Genomic DNA, 13,997 nt, shown 5'->3' on the forward strand with positions numbered 1-13,997 from the left:
ATAAGGATGCTATAGGAGGAAACATGCCTAGATCTATAATCAGTTGTGCTAGCTATGCATTTGTTTTCCAAATAACTCTGTTATTGCCATAGATCCATTACTAAATTTTAATTTAAAGTGATACAGCAATTTTTATAAATGTATTAATGCGCATACTCAAAGTTATATACCCTTACAGGGTATTACAATATCAGTTAAGAGCTTGCAACATAGTGAAGGAATCATTTCCGACCCCATTAATTATATATATTCCTGATCAGCACGAAAAGCCGAATCAATCTAGTCATATCTGGTAAAAAAAATTAGTTTTCGAAATTTCTTCAAAATTGTATAAGGGGTTTCATCATTAAAACTATCAAAAATTTACAAAAAAAAAAATAATATTATATATTTTTTAGATTTTAAAAGTCAATATGCAGACTTGTTAACCCTTTAAAAACTAGCAGAGAAAAGCTATCCACTTTGAATTTAATGCATTTTTGGCTTAGTTATGATATTTTTAAAACTTTGATTTTCCCAAATTATCATATAACAAGAAAGGAAGCTAACTTCGGCACGCCGAAGTTTATATACCCTTGCAGATAGAACTTCTATGACTTGGAATCTCAACAATATAAATTATATTTATTTGTGTTAAAAAAAAATGAAGTAATACCTGCTTTCATTTCATTCACCTATACATATTATATTTGCAGTTTTACATTCGCAGATTTGCATTTTTCCTCTACATCAAACAATCATTTGTATGGCACCTATACAACATAGTCGTCCGATTTTCATGAAATTTGACACAAAATTTAAGACTAATACAAAATGGCTATACCTCAAATTTGATGAAAATCAGCTAAAAACTGAAAAAGTTATAAATTTAATTGTATTAATTTCTCGATCGTTCCTATGGGAGCTATATGATATAGTAGTCCGATTTTCATAAAATTTTACGCAAAATTGTAGAGTGTAGTAGAATGGCTATATCTCAAATTTGATCCAATTCTATTGAAAACTGAAAAAGTTAAAAATTTTGTTGTAAAAATTTTCCGATCATTCCTATGGCAGCTATATGATATAGTCGTCCGATCCGGCCCGTTCCGACATATATACGAGTGAGAGTATATAGAAGGCTAACTACAAAGTTTCATTTAGATAGCTTCAAAACTGAGAGACTAGTTTGCGTAGAAACGGACAGACGGACAGACGGACAGACGGACAGACGGACAGAAGGACAGACGGACAGACGGACAGACGGACAGACGGACATGGCTAGATCGACTCGGCTGTTGATCCTGATCAAGAATATATATACTTTATATAGTCGGAGGTGCCTCCTTCAATGCGTTGCAAACTTCTGACTGAAATTATAATACCCTGCAAGGGTATAAAAATGTAACTTAATTTTTAAAAGATTTTTATCCATTCGAACCCATGATCCCATGGGTAACTGCAAGGGTATAGAGACTTCTCCTTCTCTAAGTTTCTTATTTTTAATTATTATTATCGGTTTCTTAAATTCACATTTTCTGTATATTCCCCGTATTAAATCTCAGTGTAATTTCTGTTGGTGATTTTTGTAGAGGAGACCCATTGTCCATGTGTGCCAATAGACACGTGTGTCCGCCTCATACATGTCTAGTGGGTTATTAATTAAAGTAATGAATATGCATAGCGGGGTGTATGAATATAAATATATATAAATATATATATGTATATAGTATGGTTATTGGTTTGGGGGAAAGGTCGGAATTTTTTGGGGCATTTTTTATGGTCAAGCAAACAGTTGGCTGCTGAGGGCGTTGTCTAGACGCCAAAAGCCACAAACGAGGTCAATCGAAATTATTTAATTAAACAGATAACCGTAACAGATAAAATATAAATAAATTAAGGAACATTTAAATAGATTTTTTCTTCTATAAGGGATTTTTAGAATGGCATTATTAACAAACAAATCCAATGTATTTACTTGTATTATATTTAAATTTGTTTCCATCTTAACAAATACATTTAAAGTCTACCTTAATTATAACAAATATATAAATACATTTTCATGCAATACTATTAACTTTCTTAGGAATATTTAAGAATATTTATTCAAAATTTTAAAATATTTATTATAGTTATAATTTTGCTTGCCACTATGAGCTATGAACTTGCTCATAAATATTTGATATTAAAACATCTTTAACTTATTCCTTTTTTTTAACAGATCCATAAATATTCATATTTAATTCAGGAAAGAATTTCTATATACTTTGAACTGGCTTAAGCTTAGTCTAAACTTAGTTAAACCAAGTAACTAACTAACTAACTTATAAAAAACAAGCAAATCCTTTTTAAAAGGGAGATTTAACTATACAAAAAATTAAGTATTATAAATTTGAGAATATAATAATAATATAATATATATAGTAACATCTATATATATATTATGTATTAGATATATTATTTATATAATAAAGATTTTAAATAATATATATTTAACAGCTAGTTAAACTCCATTTAAAATTCCCTTTTACAAAATTAATAAATAAATTCCCCCTGAAAGATCAAAGTCCTGCCAGTATGTACAACATATACCCCACATCCATTTATATATACAAATATATATATCTTTTATTCACACAATTTAATAGGGGAAATGTGTGTGTGTCGTGTTTGCCTCCTGTTGAATGCGGCACGTCCTGGTCGTTGAGGAGTCTCGCTTTTGGTGGCAAAGTCAAAGTCCTTAAGCGCATACGAGCGTGCTTTGTACCGAGGATATAACCTCACAAAAGGCAGAATCAACAGTTGGGTTCGTCCTGGCCAGAAAGGATGGGGGTGGGACTAAGGGTGTGGGCAACTTTCGATTTTACTGCGACAGCAATTGTATTGGCATTTGGCATAAGTCACGGCCAGGCAACGGCAATCGCTCATACGGATGGTGTGTGTGTGTGTGTGTATGTGTGTGTGTGTGTGTGTGAGTGTGTTTGGGGTGTACGTTGCGTATACGCATGGCTGTCACTCGGCACACAGCCTCCTTTTCCTTTATTTGGGCCTCAAAACCCACTAACTCCCCCTCATCTGGCAAAGAGTCAGCATTTTTCTCATGCTTCGGCTGTGGGGGAGACACGAGGACGTACACCGAGCGAAAATTCATAAATTTTCGATTTTAACAAAATTTATTATTATAATTTTAGTTAGAAGCTTGAAACTCAATGAAGGAATCATTTCGGACCCTATAAATCATATATATTCTTGATCAGCATCGACAGGCAAATCGATCTAAGCATTTTCTGCAGAAAACAATTTTTTGAAAAATTTTTTTAAATTTATAAGGGGTTACATCGTTAAAATTTAACAAAAAATTGATTAAAATTTTATTTTTAATCGAGTATGCAGATTTGTTAATCAAATAAAAACTTACATAGAAAAGCTATCCGAATTAAAATTGATGCATTTTTGACTGAGTTATGAGTATTTTAAAATTAGATTTTTCGATAATTTTCATTTCAAATATCGATAAATTTCGATTCAAAGAATGCGAATTTTTTCCAAACTGCAAGGGTATATAAAATTCGGCATTCAAAATTTTAATTTCCCTTCTTGATTTATAATAAAAACGAATTTCGAATGGTGGACCCCACTGCGTATGATTAATGTTATTCGTTAAACTTTGATTTGTTGAAAAATTTGTCATAAAAATATTGACTCAAAGAATCCGAATATTTTTAAGCTTTGATATGATCTATTTTCAATTTAATTCTATAATTTAATTTAATTTAAAAGTTCATCTTCAATTCTGGTTTTTAGTTTTACTTTTTTCTTAATGTATTTTCAATTTGAATTATGGCATTTTCTAGGGGAAAGCAATATATATTTAAAACTTACTTTCATATAAGAAATTAATAAAATGCTGCTGTTCTTATGCACTTATCCTTAATTTAGGATATAAATTAAAAGCAAAGAAAAATACGTTTTAAAATGACTTTAAACTCAAAATAAACCTATATCATTCCCTACTAAAAGACTAAATTTTTAAATAATTAAAACTCCTTGCTATCTTTTTCGTGCTCCAATTTTTCTCTCAGTGCTCCAACTGGGATGCTGTTATCGGTCCTGCTCCTGCTGTTGCTCCTGCTGCTGCTCCAGTCGCCGCCAGTCGCCGTCAGTCGCCAGTCGCAGTTCGCATCTGGCAGCGCCCAGAACTAGGTTACACATAATTTTTTTGTTGTGATCCCTCCCAGCTGAGGAGGAAAACAAATAACACACAACATAGTCAAGAGTCCAGAGTCCTGGACAAAGTACTCCTGGAGTCCATACGATACCTTCCAGCCGTTTATCCGAGCCACATCCGCTTGAGAAACTAACGCTTTACGACGACAGGTGATTGCAACCTTTTTGACCTGTTCGTTGGGAGTGTGTGAGTGTGTGTGTGTGTGCCAAATGGGGGTGTGTCGTGTCCATGTGTGTGTGTGTCATTAGGGGGAACCCCCTGCTAAAGTGCAAGTGGGGGAAAGGAGAAAGTGCGTGGAGGATGACGACTAATTGAGTTTTAGGAAAAAATAAATGTCCTTCACATAAACGTATAAAGACTTGCATGTGTAATTAAATATATTTAATGGAATAAAAGAATATAATTAAATTGTTATATATATATTTTTACCATAACTATGAGAATTTGTTTGGTATATAAATATAAATAAAAAGTAAAGACAATATGTGGAAAACTATGAAGGAATTGAGCTTTATTACCTATAAAAAATATATTTTAGCCTCAAGAACTTATTTTGACTTGATAATAAATTAATTAATTAGTTAATATAATTTTATCATTAAATTTAAATCGAGAAGTCACTGAAAAATTTACATAAAAGTATTTCAAAACGTACAGAACAAAGTCCTATTTTATTATAATTATTCACTATTAGGCAGGTTTTAAATCAATGTTGAATAAATAAATAATCAGCAATTTCTGTGGCTTTAATATTTTCCAAGAAGCAATTTTTAAAAAATTTTAAATGCAATTAATTTAGCTTTAAATATAACATATTTATATTTTTACTGCTCAAGAAGTTTTACTACCCGCAGAAACCTTTATTTTTATTTATTAATTAAAGCTAGTTATGATTTTTAATTTTTTGTATAAATATAATAATATAATATCATTAAAATAAGAGATAATTTGAGATAATTAATAAAATTCCAAGATCCTTCCTAAATGTGCCTTAAAGTAGGCAATACAATTTGTAGATTCCAAAGTCATTGCAAATAATTAATTTTTTCCTAGGTTAAACAATTTATTATTATCATTTAGGACACCAAATATTTAAATTAAAAAATTTAGCATACATAAAAAATATGTAATGATTCCACAAATAATTTTGTCATATTTAAAAACCCTCTAAAATGCCCCTAATCTTCCCCAGAACTTGGCCAGCATCATCTGTCACAGAGAAGAAGTGTCTTGGCGGCGACACCATGGAGTATAAACTGATTGGACCGGAGCACTATGACCAGGTGCTGGAGCACCTGCGTCGTAACTTCTTCGCCGACGAGCCACTGAACAAGGCCGCCGGCGTCTGCCAGAATGGTAGCAGCAGCGCTGAGCTGGAGGAGCACTGTGTGGAGGCCATGCAGGATGGGATGAGCCTAATGGCCGTGGAGCCACAGCAGCTGGGAAGCTGTAAAATAGCCGGCGTGGTGCTGAACGGCATCTACAGGTCCGAGGATACGGTCAAGGCGCTGGAAAAGCTAGACAGGAGCAATGATCCGGGATACCGGAAGATCTTCGCTCTGCTCCATTGTCACAATACCAAAAACGATTTGTTTAAGAAATATGCCGTAGAATCTATCTTCGATGTGCGCATCCTTTCGGTGGACTCATCCTATCGTGGTCGTGGCATTGCCAATGAGCTGGTCAAGCAATCGGTGGCATTGGCCAAAAAGAATGGTTTCTGTCTCCTGAAGGCCGATGCCACCGGCATCTTTTCCCAGAAGATATTTCGATCCCATGGTTTTGAGGTTTTCGCCGAGCAGCCATACGACAAATACACGGATGACGATGGTCACATAATCCTGCCCGTGGAGGCGCCGCACATTAAGCTACAGCTGCTCATCAAGCACATCTACGAGCAGAAACTGGCCAAGGATTAGAGGAGGGGTTTTAGTGAGCAATGGCTATAGGTTGGAACAATGTATTTTCTACACACAAAATTATGCATAATCGTATTGGAATGTGTGGGTCGATTTTGAAACAAAATTCTGCAGACACAGGCTACGAATAATACTCTTCATTTACCCCAAATAAATGCGGGGAATATGGCTAAAGAAACGGAAAGTTCCTTTGTTGTTACAAGCATTTCTTGATTTTTTAATTAAATTTAAGTGTAACTAGGAGCAAGCTTAAATATAAATACTACTTTTATCAAAGGAATGTATGGAATATAATATATAATATATTCCTATGGCAGGGCAAATGTGTATACGAACTTATTTAAACAAAAATGTGTATTTAAACGCTTGCTTCTCTATCTCTCTGTCACTTGATATAAACTAAAACACTTTCTAAACTTAAATAATAGTTATTGAGTGCAGCTGGGTATTAACCGTAGCCTGGACAGGATTTTGAGGCAAAAGTCGACCCTGGCTTTACATATAAACATTGTTGTAATTGTTGTTTTTTATGGGGACCAACTGCTAACAAATACCTAAATAAAGTACACTGTTGTGCCAAAGTTAACCAAGTAGCAGCAGCCCAGCAAAGCAGCTTAGCAGCTTAGCAGCTTCCAGTTCCAGTTCATACATCCAACCCTTCTCTTCCTCTAACGTACTAATATCACATAGCTCAGATCCCATCCGCGACTTCCTCCTTTTGGTAACCTGGCAAACTGCAGGTACTAAATTGCATTGTGGAAAGGAGCACAACTCCCTCCTCTCCCATTTATTCGCTCGTGGCGGCGGCGGCGGCCTTCTTCTCATAGATGAAGATGATGTCCTCGTCGGTGCCGTAGGCGCGTCGGGCCGTGTCCATGGACTCGATTAGGCAGCGACAAATGTCTGCGTGGGGAACAGAAAAAAATCAATGAAATTACAAAGTTGCAAGACTCGATTTACACTTACGGCCGTCGTGGACCTCGGGATTGTGATAGAAGAGCTTCTCGGCGGCCATGTCATAGCCACAGAGCACCACATAGTGTCCGGCGTACCTTTGGTGGTCCGGCATGCGTATTTTGGGGATGATGCATTGAAGGTGAAAACAGCTTTTCATTCGGTTCGGTGTGGGATTAGGTTAGGGATTAGTGGGGGTTTTAGTGGGGATTCATTAGTGGGGAGATTTCGTAGGAATTAGTCGGTGGTGTCGGCTATCCATAAAACTCACCCAAACTTCTCCAGTACATTGCGCTTGCACACCTCGCAGGTGAGCACGGAGGCGTTCGTTAGCAATATGACCGGACCATGGCGTGCCAGATGACGCAGTATGACCTCCATGCCAACGGTGCGCTGCTCCACACGCAGGCCATGAGCCCGGGCGTCCTTGAACTTGCGCGTCACGCGCCGCTCGTCCTTGTCAATTATTTTGGAATAGTAGGTGTGCTGGGCATAGTTGGGATCGATGCCCAGCGTTTGGGTGAAGTACTCGTGGCGCACCTGGTAGCGCAGCAGCAGGTAGCACAGGTCGATGGTCCACGTGCTAGAGCCGAAGCCCTCCTCGCGGCACACCGCCTCGAAGTTGTCCAGCAGCTCGGCCCGCTGCTGTGCCGATAGAATCATGATGATGCAGGACAGGCCGCAGTCCCAGTTGTAGCGCTGCTGGTAGTGCGTCAGGTTGTAGTGCTTGCTGGGCGGCAGTCCGTTCATCGTGGCTCCTTGGTCCTTGCTCCTGGGTCCGTCCTTGGTCCTGTGCCAGCTGCTGCTGCTGCTTCACACTCGAAATTTAGCCTCGAAATGGGGGAATGTTTTGATTTTGGGGGAATGTTTTGCTTTGGGGTTGTTTTTTTTTCTGTGATTGTGTGTAGCAGTGTGGCAGCAGCGGGCGGCCGAAGAAATCCCTGGTCGTAGGTAGAGCTGGTCACACATCGCTGGTTCAAAATTCTTGGAAGCGTTAATTTTATTTGGAATAACTTACCAAGTCCCTTGCGTACTATGTTTATGTGCCTCTCTGTCATGTCGAAACATGTTCATTCCTGTGGGTCAAACCATTTTTTACTAATGAGTGATAAAATAATGAATTAATTTATGAATTAAGTCCACCTTTATTAAGATCCAATTATTCTGTGTAGTACATTTACATGCCTGAAGGTTGGTGTTGATTGCTGCCCAGAAGGGACAGGCACAGAATATAGATCAATAGGGTATCAAAAGTCTGCTTAACAACTAAATGAGGCGCCTTTCGTGGGCTTTAGGTCAAGGTCAGGTCCATGATGGCGTTGACAAGGTCGTTGTTGTTCTTCTTCAGCGCCTTGACAGCCTGGGATCGTGTAGTGTTTGCCTGCATTTGCACAAGCTCAATATCCTTCTCGTCGACGCCAGTAGCATCCACCACCTCTTCCTCCTCCTTCTCAACGATGGGAGCCAGCGGTTTGGCAACAGTGGTTGACTTCATAGGCAAAGCAGCCTTCACGGCCTTGAACTTCTCTGCCGCAGCCATTTTAGCCTGCTTCGACAGATCCTCGACTTTGGGCTCTCCGAAGATGATGTAGGTGTCGGTGTGTGGATTCTTGTACACATCCGGGTTGTTGATCACGAACAGAATGTTCTTCGACTTGCGTATGGTCACGCGGTTGACGCCCAGGATCGGCTTGAGGCCGAGCTTCAGAATGATCTTCCTGGCCTTCTTCTCGCCGCGCGACTGCTTGCCTTTGGTTATCAGTTGGAAAGGAAGCCCGGTGTTACCGCCTCCTATTTGATTCAACTGCAGATTGGGCGTGCCGCCGTTGGAGTCGGTATCGCTGCCGACATCCCCAACGCGCACTTCATTGGGCTTCGCCTCCCCAGAGTTGGAGGTAGAGGACGCGGCCTTCGTCTTCTTATTCTTGTTTTTGGTCAGCTCAGGCATCTTTATCAGTTTTCTCACTAGTTTTTACGCGAAAAAATGTCTTATTGTGCAAAAATAGAAAGAAAATCGGAGTTACCAATTAGAAATCCGTTTACATGAATTTCTTTTTGGCCGTGCTGCGATTCACGGATACTGGCAAGAGAAATGGTCTAGAAAAATGGAAGAATGGAAACTCACCTTTAATATGAACTGCAAATCGAAGAAATAATCAAAAACGGAGCAACGATGGGAGCAGATTCTTTTTGCTTCTACACTTCTCAGTTGAGTCGCCAAAATTGAAAAATGGTGGCGTCAGTATGACCGCTTTCGGCAGCGCGCGAAATTGAAGAGGCTTCGATAAGCACTATCGATTGAGATGAATAAACATCGATGTTTCGTATCGATGCTTATGTAAATGTAAAATATGTAAATGATGTAAATTTTGTTTCTACCTCAGGGTATTATACAGTTGAAAATAATAAACAAATAATATTAATAAAATAGGAAGCTAGTTACCCACGTGGTGTTCGACTAGGATTTATCTATTAAATTTAGCTTTCAACTATTTTGGTTCGTTTTCTATCCGTCTTAATTTTTTTCCGACATTTTTAGAATCTCAATCCTTTAGTTGTATATTAAATGCCCTTGACATTAATGTTGTTGACGTTTGATAAACCATTATTACTTTTGTTTAATGTATAATTCTTGCTATTTTAAAATCTTCTGAAATCCTTAATAATAGTATATATTAATAATACAAAGGGTTTTATAAACTTGAAAATAATAAACAAATAATAATAAAAAATCAGAAAGCTATTTACCCACATGGTTTTCGACTAGGATTTATCTGATAAATTTAGTACTCAGCTATTTTGGTTCGTTTCCTAACCGGCTAAATATTTGCCGGTGTTTTTAGAAACTCAATCCTGTATTCTTAAATTAAATGCCCTTAACATAAATGTTGTTGACTTTTGATAAAGCATAATTAATTTGGTGAAATGAATAATTCTTACTCTTTTAAAACCCTCTGACATCCTTAATATCCTTAATTTAAAAAATATTGCTCGAAGAATAGTTGCGTTCAGCAGACGAACATAATCACTGATCACTGTTTTCATGCGATAGTTCTGCTGAACGCAACCAAGCGATGTGGCAACTCTGTGCAAGGTCTACACTTTCCCTCAATGTTTAAATTCCTTATGTAGCCCAAACAAACAGCCTGAAAATGTTAAATTTCCTTCTGCCCACCCTTATTAGCCAAATAACAACCCCCGCAAGAACATGCGGCAAACACAAAACACGCCGCCAGCAGCCAGCGCATTCAACCGGATGGCGGTGCACCGCCGCTGGGATTTTCACAATAGCCTGCAACGGTCACACCAACTTGCAATTTATATTATTTTTCACGTGTGGCACGAAACGCCAAGCGAGCGCCTAAAACAAACAATAACGAACAGCAGCAGCCCGGCGGCAACCAGACGGAGAAACTCCCGCGAGGACAGCCGACGCTAATAGCCAGGCACAATCCTTCCAGCGTCCCATTCGCGGCATTTCCAGCGGTCAGCGGCCCAGCAGCGGCGTTTCCACAGCCGGAAGAAGAAGAAGCACGTGTGCGGCGCTGCCTGAAAAGTGTGCGGAAAAGTGAGAAAGGGGATTTTCCAGAGAAAAGATCAGAAGTGACTCAAGTAAAGAAAGCAGAAAAGCAAGAGCCGAGGACATGGTGCCCATCGGATCCGTCCACGGCGGCCATCCCGGCGTAGTGCATCCGCCGCCACAACCGATGCCAACGGCGCCCAGCGGTCCAAATACACTGCAACCAAGCTCTGGGGCAGCCGGGGCCAATACATCGTCGAACAGCAGCGTCTCCAACAAGAGCTCGCTGTCGGTGAAGCCCAACTATACCCTCAAGTTCACCCTGGCCGGACACACCAAGGCGGTCTCTGCCGTCAAGTTTAGTCCCAACGGCGAGTGGCTGGCTAGTTCTTGTAAGTACACAAAATCTAGAGGGAGAGGAAGAGCAAATAATAGCTTGGATTTTTATGGTAAACTCTCGACCTTCTGTCCTTTGTAGCCGCTGATAAACTGATCAAAATCTGGGGAGCCTACGATGGCAAATTCGAGAAGACAATTTCGGGCCACAAGCTGGGCATTAGCGATGTGGCCTGGAGCTCCGACTCGCGTCTCCTTGTCAGCGGTAGCGATGACAAGACCCTCAAAGTGTGGGAACTAAGCACCGGCAAGAGTTTAAAGACACTGAAGGGTCACAGCAACTATGTCTTCTGCTGCAACTTCAATCCGCAGTCCAATCTCATCGTATCGGGCAGCTTCGACGAGAGCGTTCGTATTTGGGACGTACGCACGGGCAAGTGCCTGAAGACCCTGCCCGCTCACTCTGATCCCGTGTCGGCGGTTCACTTCAATCGCGATGGCTCACTGATCGTGAGCAGCAGCTATGACGGCCTCTGTCGCATCTGGGACACGGCTAGCGGTCAGTGTCTGAAGACGCTGATTGACGATGACAATCCGCCCGTCAGCTTTGTCAAGTTCTCGCCCAATGGCAAGTACATTCTGGCCGCAACGCTGGACAATACCCTCAAGTTGTGGGACTACTCCAAGGGCAAGTGCCTCAAGACGTACACAGGGCACAAGAATGAAAAGTACTGCATATTTGCCAACTTCTCGGTGACTGGCGGCAAGGTAAGTGGGAAATGTTTAATATAAAATATAAATTGAACTGGGAAGTAGGTGTTTTTTGCAACTTATTACACTAAATGTCTGAAAACGACTATTTATTAGTTTGAAAATTAAATTTATTTCACAACACCCATGATTTCCTCACTCAACGTACTCTACTCCCATTTTCCAGTGGATCGTTAGCGGCAGCGAGGACAACATGGTCTACATTTGGAATCTGCAGAGCAAGGAAGTCGTCCAGAAGCTTCAGGGCCACACTGACACCGTGCTGTGCACCGCCTGCCATCCCACTGAAAACATAATCGCCTCGGCGGCGCTCGAGAACGACAAGACCATTAAGTTGTGGAAATCGGACACATAGAGCGGTATCGCTGGTATCCAGCAGGAGAAGGAGGACAAGGATAATGACGAGGAGACATACACTTCTTGGATAATATTGTATCGATGTAGTTCCACAAAAGTATTGCCTGTCAATGTTATAGGCTATGCTTTTGCCGAAATACTTCGATATACTACATGGAAAATCTATACGTTTAATATCCCCTCTCTTTTTTTTTTATTATTTGTATACATATTTAGGCACAGAACACAGTTTCTACTCTTAAATCACAATTTGAAAACGCGCTCGCATACGAGAACAAATAGGAAAGCGTAAAAAGTGTATAAATATTTATTTGCCCCAATGTATGGCTCCCTTTAAGAAAAAAGAAAGTAATTTGTAACCTTTTTTGCCACACAAAACCCACAAAACTAATGATCTTTTCGGTGACGAGACAACCTAAATTTAAGCAACCCCTCCACACAACACACACACCCCCCATACACATGCGTGCAGCTCGACAAGAGCGCAGAAAGAATATATATAAAATACGAGATGTAAATTTAAAAACAAAATAAAAGAAAAGGCGTCCTCGCCATCGCGAGGCAAGTCGATTATGTATCTGTAACATTTCTGAATTCCCTTAATTTGTTAATCGAACACGGACTATTATTCTCAATCTGTACGTTTCCAAAGGTTTTTTAGTTATATTGTTTAAAAATAAATTGGTTTACCCATAAGATACAGAAAGAAGAAATTATGTCGATATGCGCGCCAAGCCTCCTTTCAAGAATTCCGTTTTCAAATGTATTTTTTGTTTATAGAACTATAATTTTCATATCGTATTATGATTTGACTCCTGAGAACATAGTTTTCATCTTGTTTTTGGGCAACTATATATATTCGAAATTCACTTATTTAATTTAAGCCTATGTTAAAAGAAAAAATATAAATAAATAAATATATATTTTAAAGGTGAACTTAGTTATCTGACCACAATTCTCTTAGATTGTTTAAAACTATCATTTACTTAAATAAAACTAATACTTTTATAGATCATCGGAAATACATATATTTTGGTAACCTTATCAGTTTAATTTATTGCAAATGTTTTTTTTTTAAGCTTTTAGAATTATATTAATTTTGGTATTCAAAGTAAAAAGTTTTGGGTTTGTTTTAAGGTTTTTATGTTTTTTTTCTATATATACTATATTAAATATTTGTACTGCAAGCTAGATTCTGAGTAAAAAAAGCCACAAATTAAAAACACATGTGTCCGAGAGGGTAACAATGAGATAAACCATACATTATTAAATTTTAAACATTTTTAGTTAAATTGAATTGAATATTAATAAGTCGATTTTGTAATATTTTTGTATCGTATAATTCTTTATCGTTGTGGTTTTGTTTTGCAAATCATGAAGTATACTGCTAAAAACATGTCTTAGAACTAAAAAAAACATATTTAATTAAGTAATTTTGATAAAAAAAAATTCCCTGCTTAAAATTTCATGGAATTATGTATATGGATTTATTTGTTCTTTCGGCTGAATTCTCGCGCCACTTCGGTATTCGTTTGCTTTATTTGTACGTCTATTTATTTATAAAAGAAGATTTTTATATCACGAATACGCATAATGCTAAAGTTAATATTAAATTAAGCTAGATTTAAGGCAATAAGATAATTCTTACGCTTATAAGCTGTTTAAATCCCAAACATGCCAAGTCTAGCTTGAAATAAGCTAAACTGGCAGCCTCAGCATGAAGTGTGGTGAGTATTTTTCGCACCTTTATTCAACTTTTTGGCGCCCCAACCACTGCAAGATTTTTGTATCGATAGCCCTTTTAAATAAATTAATCGTATAAAATATCTATATCGCCGGGCTAAATATATAAAATATAATTAAAATTATAAATGAATAAACAACAAATTAATGTTTAGCGTGAAAAGAAAATGAAGTAATTTATTAAGAGCAC

General features: G+C 38.3%; 3 protein-coding genes and 1 pseudogene across 7 annotated transcripts; 2 read left to right on the forward strand and 2 right to left on the reverse strand.

Annotated features, from left to right (window-relative positions):
- Positions 1-5,249: 5,249 nt before the first annotated feature.
- LOC110179439 (protein GUCD1) lies at positions 5,250-8,053 on the reverse strand. 4 transcript variants are annotated; one of them, XR_015272319.1, is made up of 4 exons: positions 7,352-8,023; positions 7,093-7,178; positions 6,681-7,029; positions 5,250-6,111 (listed from the first exon to the last, which is right to left on the reverse strand). XR_015272319.1 is itself a non-coding variant. In XM_020946983.2 (3 exons), the coding sequence occupies exons 1-3, from the start codon at positions 7,828-7,830 to the stop codon at positions 6,914-6,916; spliced, it is 735 nt and encodes a 244-aa protein (XP_020802642.1). In that variant the 5' UTR covers positions 7,831-8,053; the 3' UTR covers positions 5,250-6,913. The 4 variants fall into 4 exon arrangements, 2 of the variants coding, with proteins under 2 accessions (XP_020802642.1, XP_020802643.1); XR_015272318.1 differs by having other exon boundaries at positions 7,093-7,232; positions 7,352-8,017; XM_020946983.2 differs by having other exon boundaries at positions 5,250-7,029; positions 7,093-7,232; positions 7,352-8,053.
- On the forward strand, positions 5,452-6,734 carry AANATL7 (Arylalkylamine N-acetyltransferase-like 7). The gene has a single exon (XM_086835740.1). The coding sequence runs from the start codon at positions 5,452-5,454 to the stop codon at positions 6,124-6,126; it is 675 nt and encodes a 224-aa protein (XP_086691866.1). The 3' UTR covers positions 6,127-6,734.
- A 148-nt stretch (positions 8,054-8,201) lies between the features above and the next one.
- LOC110179530 (nascent polypeptide-associated complex subunit alpha pseudogene) lies at positions 8,202-9,413 on the reverse strand (annotated as a pseudogene). The gene is made up of 2 exons (XR_015272320.1): positions 9,206-9,413; positions 8,202-9,068 (listed from the first exon to the last, which is right to left on the reverse strand). The product of XR_015272320.1 is annotated as a nascent polypeptide-associated complex subunit alpha pseudogene (transcript).
- A 736-nt stretch (positions 9,414-10,149) lies between these two features.
- On the forward strand, positions 10,150-13,086 carry wds (WD repeat-containing protein wds). Its single transcript, XM_020947031.2, has 3 exons — positions 10,150-10,992; positions 11,079-11,704; positions 11,874-13,086. The coding sequence occupies exons 1-3, from the start codon at positions 10,725-10,727 to the stop codon at positions 12,060-12,062; spliced, it is 1,083 nt and encodes a 360-aa protein (XP_020802690.1). The 5' UTR covers positions 10,150-10,724; the 3' UTR covers positions 12,063-13,086.
- Positions 13,087-13,997: the final 911 nt, after the last annotated feature.

The sequence above is a fragment of the Drosophila serrata genome, unplaced genomic scaffold, assembly GCF_035046125.1.
Source record: "Drosophila serrata isolate PLE 108 unplaced genomic scaffold, ASM3504612v1 contig_276, whole genome shotgun sequence".
NCBI classification, from domain to species: domain Eukaryota; kingdom Metazoa; phylum Arthropoda; class Insecta; order Diptera; family Drosophilidae; genus Drosophila; species Drosophila serrata.

Coding starts and splice junctions, on each gene's coding strand:
- AANATL7 (XM_086835740.1), top strand. CDS start 5,452: ATGGAGTATAAACTGATTGGACCGGAGCACTATGACCAGGTGCTGGAG.
- LOC110179439 (XM_020946983.2), bottom strand. CDS start 7,830: ATGAACGGACTGCCGCCCAGCAAGCACTACAACCTGACGCACTACCAG. Junction 7,233..7,351: donor AATGTACTGGAGAAGTTTGG/GTGAGTTTTATG, acceptor CCGAATGAAAAG/CTGTTTTCACCTTCAATGCA. Junction 7,030..7,092: donor TCCCGAGGTCCACGACGGCC/GTAAGTGTAAAT, acceptor TTCCCCACGCAG/ACATTTGTCGCTGCCTAATC.
- wds (XM_020947031.2), top strand. CDS start 10,725: ATGGTGCCCATCGGATCCGTCCACGGCGGCCATCCCGGCGTAGTGCAT. Junction 10,993..11,078: donor CGAGTGGCTGGCTAGTTCTT/GTAAGTACACAA, acceptor TGTCCTTTGTAG/CCGCTGATAAACTGATCAAA. Junction 11,705..11,873: donor TCTCGGTGACTGGCGGCAAG/GTAAGTGGGAAA, acceptor CCCATTTTCCAG/TGGATCGTTAGCGGCAGCGA.